This window comes from Hippocampus guttulatus, chromosome 2, assembly GCF_054856545.1.
Source record: "Hippocampus guttulatus isolate MCC_2025c chromosome 2, RoL_Hgut_1.0, whole genome shotgun sequence".
Taxonomy (NCBI): Eukaryota; Metazoa; Chordata; class Actinopteri; order Syngnathiformes; family Syngnathidae; genus Hippocampus; species Hippocampus guttulatus.
Window position 1 is genome coordinate 22,320,404 of NC_141262.1, and position 16,037 is coordinate 22,336,440.

Here is a 16,037-nt window from a genome sequence, read left to right on the forward strand (position 1 = left end):
AATAATTTAACTGCAGGTCACCATTTGTTTCTTCTAAATCACTTTATTCCCAAAATGTTCAAGCAAACAATGTCTCATTTCATAATTGTGTCATTAAAAAAAGATACATCTCTGTCTTAAAATACAGGCAATACGATGTTGGAAAAACGAAAATAAATCCCTGCACTGTAACACTAAAGTATGAAGAGGGGAAAAGCAGTTCACAGCTCATCATCAGCAACAAAGTCTCATTCATCCACAAAGACAGCAGCACATGAATCTTTTCTAAAATCGCACACATGCATACTGGTCATTTCCATCGATATGTTCCGTTTCTCAACTGTCCCGTACCCCCACAGACATGACATGCACAGCGACCAACCTTGGAGACTTCTGCTCAAAATGATATTGAAGGAATTGCAGTTACACAAAAAAGTGTCATGACAACAAGTGCAGGTGAAGAAGCTGCACATCATTACTGTACTGTGTTTGTGTAACTCCCTTTACATCACGGCAGAACTAAGAGAGACCTGTTCTGTCACCGAAGACAAACAACAACAACAAAAACATGTGCCATCCATGTACAGTAAGTACCGTAGTTTAAAATGAGAGGAGATAAGAAACAATTTAAGTTACGATTATGGAAACAAAAGTGCAAAGCACGAACAAACAAAAACAAACATACCTTATCTTGATAATAAGAAAAAAAGAGAAAAATTCAACCCTGAGTCTCGTCAGAGTAACGACAGCCTCTGACGCTTGACATCTTACGACGACTGTCAGCGGGGAAAACACGCTCCACAAAAACATGGTGCTATTTTTTTTTCAATCTTGCAGTGTGATGCAGTGGAATGGAAAGGCGCGCGCGTGCCATGACAGAACAGTGAAGATGAACGAGCGACTCGCGGCGGTTGGTTTGAGGAGTACCATGCAGCAGATGGCCACCCCCCTCTCACTTCCAGTAGATTGGCAGCTGCCTTCAAAGTGGACGTCTCATCACGAGTAGATGGTGATGACTTCGCTTCCTCCACCACGGACCAGCAGAACGCGCTCCAAACCCTCTGTTAGAACCTCTAGGAACTCCATGTCTGCTCAGTGGGTCAAGGATATGCAAAGGCATTTATACCGACAACTAAGATGACAACATTCACGCCAACACCAAAAGTAACTCAACATAAATTAAACCACCAAAGGGGTCCCATCCATACATGAGCCAGATTTGGAGTAAGGATACAGTTCTCATCTCCCTCCGGGTTCTTGGGCGGCCCCGGCATGTTGAGGAGGACCACTCGGGCATCGTGGGATTTATTGACAATGACCTCGTTGAGCTTGACGGCCGTGTGCATCCTCCTCACGTTGGAATGATCACTGAAGGAAAAGCCATTGAAAAACGAGAGAATACAAATTCTGAGGAATTCTGAAGAGCGAACCTCCAAATTAAGTGCTCCGGATTTTGTTCACTTGTTAAAATGAAGAATGTGAGACTATATTTGATCAAGAAATGTGTCAAAATAACTCCTCCTTTGGGAAGAATAACTGTGAAATGTTGCCAAAATGGGATTGATTGGAATATGGAAAAAGAGTTCCAAATTGTGCCTGGAAAGAGCTGAACAGTTTCAAGATGGATTGGTTTGAAACAGACAAGAAACGTGGAAGATGAAAATGTCAAATGATTCCTTCAGACTGGGACTTTTGCCGAGGACGTGTGAATACTGACGGCCGGATGCTGAGCATGTCCCTGAAGCCCTCGGGCGTGGAGCATCCAGAGTGCGCGGCCCGGTACTGCGACGCCTTCTCTTTGGTCCAGGTCATTTGAACACGGCGATGGCGCTCGGACGAGGAGCGGTCACCGGCCCCCGCTCGGTCCCGCTCACCGCCGTCAGTATCGTCGTCCTCGTCCGAGCCAATGCTGGTCAGTCTCAACATGGAGTTGCGGTCCTTGACCAGCTGAGCCTGGCTCGCGGGCCGCAAGAAAAAGAGACAAAGTCAGATCTTTGTAACCAATGGACCTCTCTTCCAAAATCTGTCATCTTGCTACGTTTCTCTTTGTTCCTGTCGGCCTTGGCATCGGCTCCCGCACATCGACGCACAACACGTGCTGACTGGCTAGCACGACTCCAGCACACCTAGTCTAGCGAGCATACTTCGGAGCGACGGCGACAGCCTTTGGTAGGAATGTTCAGTCAGAACAAACGGGGCTTCAATGTGGAAAGCTGCTCAAGCAGGCCTTGTACCGGTACATCTATACTCTCAGGAATAAGACAATTCAGCGTGCTTGTAGAACCACGATGGGCCTGATTTATCAAGACAGCCAAATACTGTTGTGTTGTCGGAGTTGATATCACCTGATTTTTGACTCCTTGACTGTGCATGGCTCCAAGTAAGCCCTGATATCATTCAAAATGTTATCGCTCAATACCTATGTCGCAATCATTTTTGTTTCTGACATTTCAAAAATGTGCAAAATCCTCCAGTGGCATTTCTATCAGCTTTGATAGATGACAACGTGCGTGCTAAATTCATCCATCTGCCTAACCCCCTCCCCGCAACGCGCAAAATCAACTGGGCTGCAATTCAGCGGATTTGGCAGACCCAACACTGGCTGCGCCCGGTTAGTAGATCAGCTTCAATCAAGTTTGTGGCCATTATCACATGTGCAAACCTTTAGTAAATCCGGCCTTATGTCTTACTAGCTTTTCCACTACTGTATGACAGTGCACACGTGTACAATAGTTATGGTACTCTGGTAAAAACGGCATGTTACGAGTGGGGCAAAACTGCACTAATTGACAACTGTGTGCTGCTGCGACTACTCCTACTACAGACATTACGCACCTCTAGCACTTTACAAATAGGTCGCAGATGTCAACTACTGCACAGTTTTGCATCCGTTGTAACATGCAGCTGTTCGACGAGTGTGCCTCAGTCATTCTACTAGTGCACAGTAATGCTAAACTCTGGAAGGCAGTAGTTGAAAATAACACTTCCCCTAAGACATAGCTGTTTGACAGAGAACATACCAATGCAGGGACCTGAAAGCGGCTGTCAAAGCTATGAAATAAACGCTCAGACAGCTCAGCATACTTCCGAAGAAGCGATCTAGTTGGACTAGCTAATAGCTGGCTACTCACGTCATCAAAACTCCAGCGCACCCGCTGAGGAAATCCAGCAGCGAGAAGGAAGCCAGCATTTTGAACAACTTAGAAGTCGAGCGGGAAGGGCGAGATATTCCTGGCACGTAGCCGCGCGACTTTACCTCTCGCTCGCGGTCTGATTTGGAGAGACGCATCTGGCGGAGCATCTGGGACCTCTGTTCCATCATCAGGGTCCTCTCGTAAGTGTACGCACTGATGTCACTGTCGTGCTGAGTGGGCAAAAAGATGTGTTATTTGGTGTCCTCCGACCCTCAAAGAGCACCGGGGGGGGGGGGGGGGGGGGCGCTTACCATCTCGACAACTTCCACGTCAGCCTCGATGCGTAAATGATAGAGGAAGGTAGCCAGGTCCTTCTTCATCTGAATGGAATTGTCCTCCATCTGGGCTACGGTGAAGATGCGCATCCCGCACTTGCGCCACACCTGTTCTAGGCCAGGTTATTAGAGTTCAATTTAAAAAAAAAAACCACGAACATTGAAAAATTGGGGAAAAGAAATCAAAAGGAAAGAAACTATATTATCAACTATTATAGTGGTCATTGTGAGGCATCTACTGTCAAAAGAGAAAAGTAGAAAGTGAGTGTCCGGGACCTTGTGCTGGCGCAGCAGGAAGGGCAGCAACATCAGCATCCCGCCGTCGTGCACGATCCACCACACGTCTATGTAACCGTCGGCGCACGGCTCGCTGTTGCTGGGGAACAGGGAGATGTTTTTGGGCACCAGCAGGGCCAGGTGAGCGGCCGTGGTGACGCGCACCGTGTCTGGAAGGGGGACAGGGGATGTCTTCAGCTGCTAATTCAAAAGGGAGTGGCGGGATATAAGGTGGTACAAATTTGCTGTTGCTATTATTTGAAACAACCACATAACTCTGCCTTAAAATCAGCTCGTGTACATGATTGTAAATGTCATAGACGGGCTAAGAAATGTCATGGGTAAGCAGAAGCTATATTACAATGGCTATACAGGGTGTATAGAGAGAGAGAGAGAGAGAGAGAGAGGCATGTACTTATTCACGGAACCAATAAACGTCTGTCTGAAGGTACCAGTGTACTTTTTAGCAGAATCTCTTCTTGAGAACAAGTATACGCATTTCTCCTTCAGTCGAGAGCCGAGTGAGAATAATATCGCCACTTGTGCGGAACGGAGATGAGTGAGAAGCCGCAGGGGTGGGGACTTACGGATGAAGGTCTTCCACGATTGCGGATCCTCGCTCTGCCTCCAGGCATGAGGCCATCCCATCACCACGGTGTTGGGCTTCATCCCACCCAGGCCACTGGACTGGATCATGTGGCTGATGCCTTCGCGCGCCTTCTGCGCAACGATGCACTGGTAGAAGCCCTTGACTCGTTCCTTGTCCATCAGGAGCTTCAGGGTCTGACACGCAGTAGTATTGAATTCTACTTCTTGGAGTCAAGAAATCAAACACGGACTGATGGGAACTCACCTGTTCCGCCGCCAGTGCCTCTCCGTAGCTATGCAGGAAGTTTCCGGGAACCACCGTGCCCACGATGGTCAGGCCTTTTCCCGCCTTCAGCTGGCTGGCAAAAGTCAGCAGGCGAGGAGACTTGACGTGCGCGTCTTCATCCAGTTTGAGCAAAACCAAAAGCTGAGGCCTGCGGGAGCCAGGTCTTAAAAGGGAGCTCGAATCTTCCTCCTCGTATCCTCACCTCATGGGAAACTCCCGTACCTCCAGTTCTTGGTGTGCGGCGGGCCTTCTTCCAACCTCAAGAGGGCATAACGGGCGGCACTAAGTGAGAGCCCGCGGATCCCATCTCCCCACTCTTTCTCGGCTCTGAATCACACATAGGCCACAGTGTATACACTCAGGGGCCAGTTCATTCGGGTCGCTTGTACAAACTATAGAATACAGTGGTACCAACGAAAACAGTGCAGTACAGTAAATCTCCCTCCAAGTCAGGTTTGCGTTCCACAGTTCTTTTATTTTTTTTTTTTGTACCGTTCATTATTCACATTCTCAATCCTGTCTATTCTGCGTGTAATAATATTCTTGACCACTAGATGGTGGAAAAGAACTCTGAGAACGATGTGAATTTCGGAGAAGAAAGAAAACCCATAAGTTGTCAGTACAGCCTCATTTTTTGTTGAAAATGATTTAATGTCCATCCACCCATCCATCCATTTTCTAATCCACTTATCCTCACAAGGGCCGCGGACATGCTGGAGCCTATCCCAGCTGTCTTCAGGCACTGGGCGGGGTACACCCCGAACTGGTTGACAGCCAATCGCAGGGCAGACATAGACAAAGACGCATTCACCCTCACAGTCACACCTATGGCCAATTTAGAGTGTTCCATTAACCTGCCAGGCATGTTTTTGGAATGTGGGAGGAAACCGGAGTACCCGGAGAAGATCTAGGCAGGCATAGGGAGAACATGCAAACTCCACACAAGAATGAAAAAACTAAGCGTTTTGGTGTGCCTTTGTGGGCGGCGTAGCCTAATGAATGTTGCCCATCAACACGTTAATTGCAGTCTTCAGCGTAACCAAAAGATCTTGAAACTTGAGGCACTCATATGTCAAGGTACCACTGTAAAGTCAAGGTAACGCTGAACGGCACATGCCATCGCCACGGCAACATACCCGTGGTACTCGATGTACTTGTAGATCATGCCTGCAATCACGATGGCAACGATTGCATAGTACCAGGAGGAGATGAACATGAGCGCCAGGCAGATGGTCATCCCCAAAAATGACAAAGTCCTTGACACACACGCACATACACACACGCACACACACACACACAAGCACAAACACCGTGAGTGTGTGAGAGACCAACTCCAATTACAGCGGTGGTGATGGTAGTGGTGGTGGCAGCGGCGGACACACCAGTGGTAGTAGGAGAAGCGCGGCCTCCAGTTGGGTGTCCTCAGGAGGGTCTGCAGAGCGCAGGCCAAATTGACAAACAGGTAGCACATCAAGAAGAACCTGGATAGAGTAGGTGTTTGACAGCTCTGGTGACCAATGACGTGCAAAGAGAGAGGCCGGGGAGTCTCACATGGTCAGGATGGGAGCCACCAGGTCCAGAGACGCGATGAGGATGCCCAGCTCAGCAATGAGGGCCGTCAGCAACAGCGCCCAGGTGGGCTCGCCGTTGGCTTTACCGTGACCAAAAACCTGACGCACACCAGCAAACGTGCGTCAGCGCACTGCCTTACATGCCTGACATCATGCCGAAATGTCCTATGGTGTCAGCTCCAACCCGAAGGAAGGGGATAATGTTGTCCTTGGCGATGGCCTGCAGAAGCCTTGGAGCACCCGTCAACGACTGGAGGCCCGCGCCGCACGTGGAGAAGAAGGAGCCCACCACAATCACCCAAGGGGTGGGCCAGGCTAATGTTCCCACCACCAAATTCCCTTGGATTGAGTCTCCAAACCTGTGGGAAGTGACAAAGTTCAACAACATGTCTCTTACACAAGGAGACACGTAACGAGCGGAACTGACTTGTCTCTGAGGACCACGCCGTCAATGCAGGCACCAAATAAAAGAATGCTGCTTAGGTCTGGGTGGAATGAACTCAGGAAAACATGGCCATCAAACCTGCATCGCTCAGCTCATACATTATAAGTTATTACTCTCGCTTTGTTTTAGCATTAGCATCTATGTTGCAGTGCAATCACTCTTTAAAATTAAGCAATAGCTTGAACACAAACTGTGCAACGACCCAGTCATATAGTCTTTATCCTCTGTGAAGAGTGACTAATATTAGTGCTGTACTGATAAGATGAGAGGAGATGCGACGTCTCAACAACCAGTACAGTATATCCGTCTTTTTATACCGCCCCCCCAGGAGACAAGGCTGGCATACCAGGAATGGCAGCATGACGGCTTTTCAGTGTGATGAAAACTGTTAAAACAGACATTGCAATTTATTTATTTGTTTTGGGGTGGGGAGACTGGAATAAATGAATGGTAATTTAATTTATTTCAAATAGGAAGAGACGTGACTTTTTTGCATCCTGAGCGTGGTCAAATAATTAATCTCTCAAGGCACCACTGCATCGCTCTCTTCAAAGGATACAGACAAAGGAGGTGGTGAGGATGGCCAGGATGGTCCCGATGGGGATTGAACGCTGGGCGTCTTTTAGGTCCCCTGACCGATTGGAACCGGCCATGATTCCTGAGGAAGGCAAGGAACAAGCTTCAGGAAAATACCTGTTCAACTCTTTGGTCGGTATGGGCGTGTACCAATAAAAGCTATCGCCTATGGGCAGATAGCAATTTTGTTTTAATGTATCAGGTATTTGTGATGTTGATACTAGCCACCAATACTACAGGCAACAAAATCTGTCCTCTTGGCCAGTAGTTGGCACAACACTGCAAAACGGTTTGACACATAAGCAAATCATTTTGTGATTTGGGAGGGAACTAGAAAAAAGAAGAAAGTGAGCCAGGCCTTCTCTCTGGCTTCAGTGATTTCTCACCTCACAAATGCTTGAGTGGAAGCCATCATAGTAGCAATGAATGAAAATGAGAAAGTATTTACCGGTGACGGAGGGGAAGAAGATTCCCACCAGGAGGGTGAAGGAGGTGGTGATGTCAGCAAAGACGTAAGGCTGCTGTGTGGACGCCGAGCGGGCTCCCTGGGGGGAGCTCGAGGAGTTTTTCTCCACTACGTCACCTTTGCTGAGGTACGAGCTCCAAAGGTTCTCTGCGACACAAAGTAGAAACATCAGCCCCGCCGCGGGCTAACGGCTGGCAACGTGGGTGGCGTTACCGGCGATGATGCCACTGGCCAGACCGGGGATGCCTTCGATTTGGGAGAAGTTGTTAGCGGCAAAGTAGTCGTCACAGGAGGCGTTGAGCTCGGCGCTCTGACAGAAGCGGCTCCACAGGTATGTGGTCTTCTCCACCGGAATGGGGCTGGGACTTGGGACCAACTCGAGTGTTGGGAGCGCCGTGGTGTTGACGTCCGCTAGGGAGCAGGGCGAAACCTTTGTCAACTTTGCAGGTTCCTGAGCCGTCGTGCACGTACAGACAAAAATGCACCTCCAGCAAGCGTCTCGTTGGCCAGCTCCCTCTCGGCCGAAAGCAGGACGGTTTTAGCACACTGGTTGTCGACGAGATCATGGCCGTTGATTGTTCGGTTTCCTAGCATACAAACCCTGCAAAGATAACGCAATATTTTTGGTGGGAAGCTCCTTTTAGCATGACACCCACCTGTTCCCAGTTAGCCGGTTCACTTGTGGGATGTTTTATACAGGTGTTTGATGAGCATTCCTCAACTTTCTCAGTCTGTTTGGCCACCTATCCTGGAACCCTTTTGGAATGTGTTGCAGCTATAAAATCCCAAGTTAATGATTATTTGCTAAAAACAATAAAAGTTTATGAGTTTGAACACTGAATATCTTGTCTTTGTGGTGTGTTCAATTAAATGCAGGTTGAACATGATTTGCAAATCATTGCTTTTAATTCACATTCAACACAATGTCCCAAATTCAATGGAAGAGCCAAACTTCAAAGTTTCTTTTTTCATTCCAGTTCCCTCCCACCAATTCCCATGGAAAATCTACGAATTAAAAAATTCAGGCAATTTTCACAAATGTAAAGCATCAAGAGGAAGCAATATGCCAGCGATGGGAAGAGCGCACATACGTGAAGTTGGGCGGCTTGAAAGCGGAGACCAGCGCCCCCACATAGATGGAGACAATGGAGATGACGACGCAGGCCAGGAAGACGGAGGCCAGCTTGTTGACGTACTTGACGCCCACAAAGACCAGCAAGGACATGAGGAGGAGGCAGACAGAGCCGTAGACGCGCATGTTGTTCAACATGGCCGCACCCTCGCCCTCCAGACCCTTGGCAGTAAAGATGGCCGCCTCAGGCGCGATGTACATCTGGAGGCGGAGAATAGGGAGCGTGTGGCCTGCGAGCGCGGACGCGAGTGGAAAAAGACATACAAAGACAGACAACCCACCAGCAGGATCTCGACGGCTCCGAGGATGTACATGGCTCCGGCGAAGGTGGTACCCAGGTAGAAGCACAGACCAACTGCCCCCCCAAATTCCGGACCCAGAGAGCGGCTGATCATGAAGTACGAACCTCCGGCTGGAGGAGGAAAAGTAAGGTGAAGAAATAATATGCAGGCGCACCCAAACCGAATCGTACAAAAACCAAAGCAGTGTTTCTGACAGAAAATAATATAAATCCAATTAATCCGTTCCAGAACCCCACCAGTATTAACAAAAAAGTACATTCTGTAGAAAATGTAAAGTGTAGTGTGAAGTAAGTGACTTACAAAGTGTATAAATGAACATTTAATGTCACTTTGATCTTCGCCAAAGACTTTTGATGGCGTGTAGAAGACAGGAGGAGAGGAGAGAGGGAGCCATTTTCATACGTAATTATGAGTTCTCTCGAATTTGATCTTGTCACTCGCTGTCTTTTGGAAGGGGCTGGCACTCTGAGCATTTTGCCCGACAGTATCAAAAAAAAAAAAAAAAAAAGGCTTCAACAGAGGCTAATTCTACGATGCAAGCTTTGAGAGACAACCCAAGGCAAAAACAAGCCTAACGGTCTGCTTGGCAACACTGACAAGTTGTTATAAGATCAGCCTAACATTCTCTCAAATGCCGGGCCTTCAAAATAAAAGCATACAGGTATAGTATCAGTTTCGTCACAGTCACAGTCACAAATTATTTTGTGCTTGTTTACCGAGTGCAATTACGAAAGAAGCCACCTCAAAGTGTGGTGAAACTAGGTTTTTTTTTCGACAGCGTGCCTTTATTTTGATGCTTGCGCCTCAAATGAACGTGTATTGATTCTGGGAAATGAATGGCAGAGTCACCCAGGTTTTTTTTTTTGTGTTTTTGTCTTGGGATTTTTTTGAGCATATGTACAATAACTGGGACAAAATTTTGACAAAACGATTTGACCAAAACCGAATCCAACGAAAATGAGGAAATAACGAAAATCGAATTCCCACTGTATCAGTTTGGCTCCATTTTGTGGCATTTTGGAGCCGAGGAACTACAGTATGTTGAATTGAGTTGCGGCATTTCATTTTACAGAAGTAGTGGTTCACGGCCATCTTGTGCCATTGAGGCAATTCAAAATCTTTATTGGGGAGCGCCAATTACTTTATTGTGCAGGAGGCATATTGGGGTAAGGGGGGGTCATGGTGATACCTGGAACGACTCCGTTGGTGGCGATGGCGCTCATTGATATGGTGGTCAGCATCGTCTGGAGGGGTAACCAGAGTCGAGGGTGAGACGGGCGCGTTGGCCGCTTTACACCCCTTGACGGCACTCGGCGGCACTCACGCAGCAGCAGCATATGAAGACGATACAGAGACCCTGTAACACGCCGGCGGTCCCCACCACCCAGGTCAAACGTAGGAACAAGATGACGCCAAAGATGTTCTGCAGACACGGCAGGTAGACGCCCATGAAGGTCCCCATGCGCGGCGTCTGCGGAGGGCCAGAGGACACCAAATAAACTCCCCATGGTCCAATTCGCCAAACTCATTTACAACATAACAACAATCTGATCTCCTGCTGGTGGCTCCTTATCAGCAAGATGCCAGTGATAGGTCTACCTGACATCAGCTGCTCACACAAAAGACTAATAAATGCCAACCTGCTTCGGGCGCGTGACGGCTCGACGGTTACACAGTCGCTGCGTCCACTACGCTAGTATCAAGTCAAGACAGGCCAAGCTTGAACAGTTCTCCCGCTCCCTGTCAAAGAAATTTGCTCCCCACCGTCCTCGAATCCCCACCCTCCCAACCAGCAAACCCAGTTACATTCAGACATCTTCAGTGCCATGCAGAGAACCGGAACGTACAGAACTCCAATCGACCGCTCCTGGCTAGTGTTCTATAATGTGAGTTTAAAAAAAAAAAACATCTCACCAAGGGATGAGAAAATCTTTGCAATAAGATATCGTAGCAACGCTGCAACCACCATATTCCGCCCGTCCGCGAGGCCGTGAAGACTTGAGTGGAAAGCTGACAGAATGTTTTCCTTTGGCGTGACGTTTACAGTTCATTTTCCCAATCAAAAGCTTGTTCATCAGCCACCACTGGACGGTGAGGGAGGAGCTTCAGATTTTTTTTTTTTGTCTCCGTTCTCTTGAATATTTCTCAACATTTCCGTACCTTGGCCTTCTTCTTCTCACTGTTGCTCTCGGCCTCCTCGTGCTCCTTGGCGCCCTGCATCAGGTTGGTATAGTTGGCCAGCCGACTGAGCAGAGATGACACTTTGGGCCGAGTGTCCATTTCCTCCTGCGAGGAACGGGAAGACGTTCAAGACTCGTGGAGTTGGGACCTCACGTTATTTGCACAAACCTCAAACAAGGCCAGGTTCCTGTCGTAGAAGTCGTCGTCATCCACGCCGTGGCTGTTGTTGATGTACACGCTGGACATTTTGGAATTTCCATGCCCTGCCAAGACAGAGCACAGCAGACGTGAAAGCACCGAGAAAGAAGCTGGCGTTTTGCTCCAGTGACGGCCGCTGGGCTGCGGCTGCCCTCTCTCGTGGCGACCGTAATCCCGGCGCAGAAGTGTAGAAAGTAAACAAAAAGGTTCACCTCCTGCAACATGGTTGAACGCACACGCGCAATCAAAACCCATTAGTGGATACCTGTTCCTCACCCTATTTTGAGGTGTTTTTTTTCCCTAAGCTAACAATAATAAGAACCGCATAACGGTTTTGTCACTGACTTGGGAGCTTTTCCTGTCTCTCAAGGCGCAACTGGGGAAGAGGATCAAACGGGGGGGGGTCAACTGACAAGCGTCTTCCAGCTGAGGTCAGCACACCTGCGTGGGATTTATCTGGCATCACTGCAGGGGAGGGGCGTGGAAGGGGTGGGGGGCCGTGCCGTGCTGCCTCGCGCCGCGCTCCTCCGAGGTCTTGGTTCTCGACTGAGCCACTCACGTGGGGACACTTGAAACTCAGTTGGGATTAAGCGGCTCAATTCCTACTTATGGAAGCTTATTAAATATGAACAGTGTGGGGCGGCCTTGTCACTATGGACATGCACAAGTTGTTCCTTCAAGCACGGAAGTGAAAGCGTCAGCTGACCGCGGCCGGTTTTGCTGACTCTTGGCTCAAACGCTGAGTCAGGGAAGCAAATAGAGTTTGTTAGGCCAGCTGTTTGTAAAACAAAAGACCAACTTCTCCCTTTGTCTACAAGGGAATTTATATCTACTGTACTTTTAAAAGTCAGCGTGTGCTTGATGTTACAATGTTCACCCGAGCTTTGTTCATATGTAAATGGGGCCATGGCTGAGTGGTTATGAACGTCGCCTGCCATCGAACCTCGAGCAAGGTGCCGAAGCCCTAAACTTGAAGAAAGTCATTTCTGGAAAAGGCACAATGGGCAAAGAAAGGAAAAGGGTACTCATAGAATATTATTTGAATATAGAATTGTAGGCAAAGTGGCTAAAATGATTATTTCGTCACTGTCAGATATTTGCATTGGGCCACCAGCCGCCAGACTTGCCAGGAGCTGAGTATTGCGCATCATGTTACACTTGGTGACGGTTAGTAAATCCTGACGGAGCAATTGACATATCTGCTAAAATCCAGATTAAATTCCAGATTAGTAGGCCAGTTCACACTTGGGGATTTATTCTCTGCGCACGCTCCTCACCTTGCTCCATGTTACCGTGGTCCGGCGTATCCGTGCCGCCTCCTCCCGCCGGCGCCGTTCCTCCTCCCGACGTGTCGCTGGGGGGCTCGCTTCGACTGATGCTTTCCCGGGAGCCGAAGCGCACGTGGGTGCCGGAGCGGGAGCTGACTTCGGGCGACGTGTCCGACAGCCCGGGGTGGTCCTCCGCCTTGGTGGGCGTTACGGTGAACCGCACGGACGTCATGGTAAAGCACTGGGGGGGGGTGGAAAGTGGGGAAGGGGTTTCGGGAAGACCGGGGCGAGGAAAGGGAAGGTGGCTGGTGGGCTCACAGGCTAGCGAGCGTGGCTGAACCCAATTGAGTTTAGCTGACGCTTGCCGGTGAGGTAACAACTGGCGGGATAATGACTTCTTTTCCGTTCGCCATTTTCCATCGAGGCGACATGACTGGCCAGCACCAAGCGTAAATGACCCAAGAGGTCAGATGGATGCGAATTGCGCTTTCCTTTGGGGCTGTCACGATTCAATATTTTGAAAATAGATTAATGCATTGATTAATCGAACAATCGGATGAAACTCTTATTTTTTCCCAATTATTGTTTCTTAACTGATTATGGTTGTTTATTTGGTATTGTTTAATGATTAAACTAAGCTCAATAAACAATTATGCAACATCACTGGGGGCGGGGGGGGGGGGCAAGTGACGCTGTATTCCTCCTTTTTAATTATTCCTTCTTGAAAGTGAGAGCCACTTCCTGGTTACTGAATGAAGGCCGACTTGCTAGAAATACACTTCTGAGGGCTGCTTCAGGTTCAGCTCCATGCCAATGACAGGTTAATCATAGGAAGACTGCAAATCATTATTTTTATTTCCACAACAGATTAAAATTGACTTCTCCTTTTTTATAAAACTGATTTCAATTCACTTACTGCTTTGGTCCATAATTACCCAGAAAATGTGGGAAATTGTTTATCACTACTTTTCAAAGTAAAAGCAAATGTTTGCAAATCTCTTTTTTTTTTTTTTTTTTTTATTCAACACACAAGATAATCTGTTTGCTTTCATGGAAGACTACACAAATCAGACAATATTTACTGAGGAGAGTCTGAAAATCTGAGGATTTAGATAATTTTAAATGACACAATGGCTCGAAATGATTCATCAATAAATTAAATAGTTGTTGATAATTGATTGGTTGTTAAAAGTGGTGCGGGTGTATCGTTTTGGTTTCTGCTGGGGACAAGGGCAAGGTTTAGGGTCAAGGATTGGAGGTGTTGGAGCAGTAGAAACAGAACACAGGGAAGAGAGAAAGCAACGATGAGGAAAAAAACTCAGCAGAGATACTACATAGTGGTTAACAACCCTGCCAAAATGAATTTAAAATATTTGAAAAAGCCATGACAACGAGGCACTCTAAAGTGGCCACGCCTGCTCAAAGCCCCAACCCACGTGCTAGCTTTTTTTCTGTTATTTTTACCCACCTCCTTGCTTTTCCACCTTTCTGTTTGACGAGCGAGCACTCACACCTGATAACGAGGCGTTCTAAAGCGGCCACTGCAGCGGACTATGCGAAGAGAAGATGTATATTCAGGGTGTAGGCGTAGCTGTCTGGCTAACTTCACATCACAACTGCTTTGCTGCTGCGAATGAAGGCACTGAAGTTCCCTTCCAGTGGAGGAGCGGTGAATCGTGAAAGACGCCCAATTGTGTCACTGGGTATTGTGTTAGCCACACCCTCCCCCAAAAAACGGGAACACTGAAATGGTCAAGGACAGCGTCTTTGTAAGTGAGTACTGTACGACATAGTTCTCAGCCTTTGCAGGTGGTGCCAATAATTATCAACAAACATATAATATTGGAACCAATACTCTGAATTCATTTTATTGGATCTTTAACGAATGATATTACTTCCCATCTCTGAACAGGTTCAAGCACATCTACCAATGACTCACCGAGGTACAGTATCGACACAAAGCATGTCAAAGAATAACCAGGGTCAACTTGGAGATGGACAAAAAAAAAAAAAGCGGCTCCAACCGGTTGGACCAGTCGCTGCTGGCTGCCTTGTTTCAATACACGGCGTTCCCAAAGGGGAGATGGCACCTGGATAACTTTTCCTCGTCTGTCATTTTTTCTTTGTCTTGTTTTGGGAAAGAAAACAGCTGTGCAGTTGGAGGGAGAGTGCAAAAAGGAGGGGGGGGGCAGGGCGATCTGCTGACAAACACCTTGCTTTGCATTTTACCCCGAGGGCCAAAATCCTAACAGACTAGCATTTTGACTGCTCCTAATGTAAATACATTGCTTAACATCAATAAAAAATTGAACTCAAATAAAATAATTATTTCTCAGTGAATCAAAGTACATGATGCCACAATTTAAATGGTTGGATTCACACTCGTTTCTATTTTCATCTAAAACTTCGCTTGGCGCGTACTAATTTTTTGTCACATGACTGAATTGGTATGTGCGCTTTGTCAAATTTCATGGCCCACATTCTGTTACAATACTCATTTATAATGTAGCCTTAATTGTCAAGTACATGAAGCGATGAGGAGGAGCAATCATCTGTGTGGATGTGACACTACGTTTACTACCGTGAAATGCAAAATGTATAAAACGTAAGATGCCAGTGCGTGTTTCATAAAAGCCACATTGAGAATTATCTATTAATGAATGTTTCCGAAATGGTCTAATTAATGAATAACGTAAACAAAGCCCAACCAAAACCTCGCCACACTCGGGATAATAACCCTGCCTTGAAGTGGACTTAAAAAAAAAACAGTAAGGCATTACATCAAAGCAATGAAAAATGAGCGTTGGTCGAAAATGTCGCAACAGCTGCTCGTGCGTCTCTGTGGCGACAGAAAGGATTGCGGTGGTTTATGGGGATGCGGACATTTCAAACCGGCTGCAACCAGCTTTCAGTTACCAGAGAATACAGTACTCATTCACGTTTTGCGTCTTCATTTCCCAGCTTGGTGTTTTTCGCCGGCAATGAGCGTCAAATAGCGAGGAAAATATCGCAAGGGACGCCGGCTCGCTGGACTGTCAGGTTCCAGCCAGCAGCATGCTAACGTTTGCCACCGACTAGCCCATGCCGCGCGGAACTGTCAGCTGTCAACCGCCGTGACACACAACGCAAGGAGGGCCTAAAGCTCGTACCTGGCTCGGGTGATGTCGACACTCAGTCTCCACCGAGGTGTTTCGCGAGCAGACATCTGTGGAACCAGGGGGATGCGTCTCGAAACCTTTCTCGGCTCCTTATTGTCCGGTCGAGAATGCGAAACCGTGAGGTATGTCCCTTCCCGCTCGC

The 16,037-nt window shown here is 47.7% G+C and overlaps 1 protein-coding gene across 7 annotated transcripts; it reads right to left on the minus strand.

The window, feature by feature from the left end:
* Positions 1-23: 23 nt before the first annotated feature.
* Positions 24-16,036, minus strand: slc12a6 (solute carrier family 12 member 6). 7 transcript variants are annotated; one of them, XM_086102657.1, is made up of 27 exons: positions 15,887-16,036; positions 12,747-13,954; positions 11,440-11,534; positions 11,251-11,376; positions 10,415-10,561; positions 10,280-10,334; positions 9,070-9,200; positions 8,748-8,989; positions 8,142-8,257; positions 7,870-8,067; positions 7,639-7,803; positions 7,174-7,272; positions 6,597-6,654; positions 6,354-6,528; positions 6,150-6,268; positions 5,981-6,079; positions 5,735-5,854; positions 4,821-4,925; positions 4,578-4,746; positions 4,312-4,507; positions 3,725-3,894; positions 3,425-3,556; positions 3,236-3,343; positions 3,111-3,134; positions 1,697-1,932; positions 1,214-1,347; positions 24-1,067 (listed from the first exon to the last, which is right to left on the minus strand). In XM_086102657.1, exons 2-27 carry the CDS (start codon positions 12,967-12,969, stop codon positions 976-978), a joined length of 3,534 nt encoding a protein of 1,177 aa, XP_085958783.1. In that variant the 5' UTR covers positions 12,970-13,954; positions 15,887-16,036; the 3' UTR covers positions 24-975. The 7 variants fall into 7 exon arrangements, 5 of the variants coding, with proteins under 5 accessions (XP_085958783.1, XP_085958784.1, XP_085958785.1 ...); XM_086102658.1 differs by lacking the exon at positions 15,887-16,036 and adding an exon at positions 14,206-14,351; XM_086102659.1 differs by lacking the exon at positions 3,111-3,134.
* Between the last annotated feature and the right edge of the window lies 1 nt (position 16,037).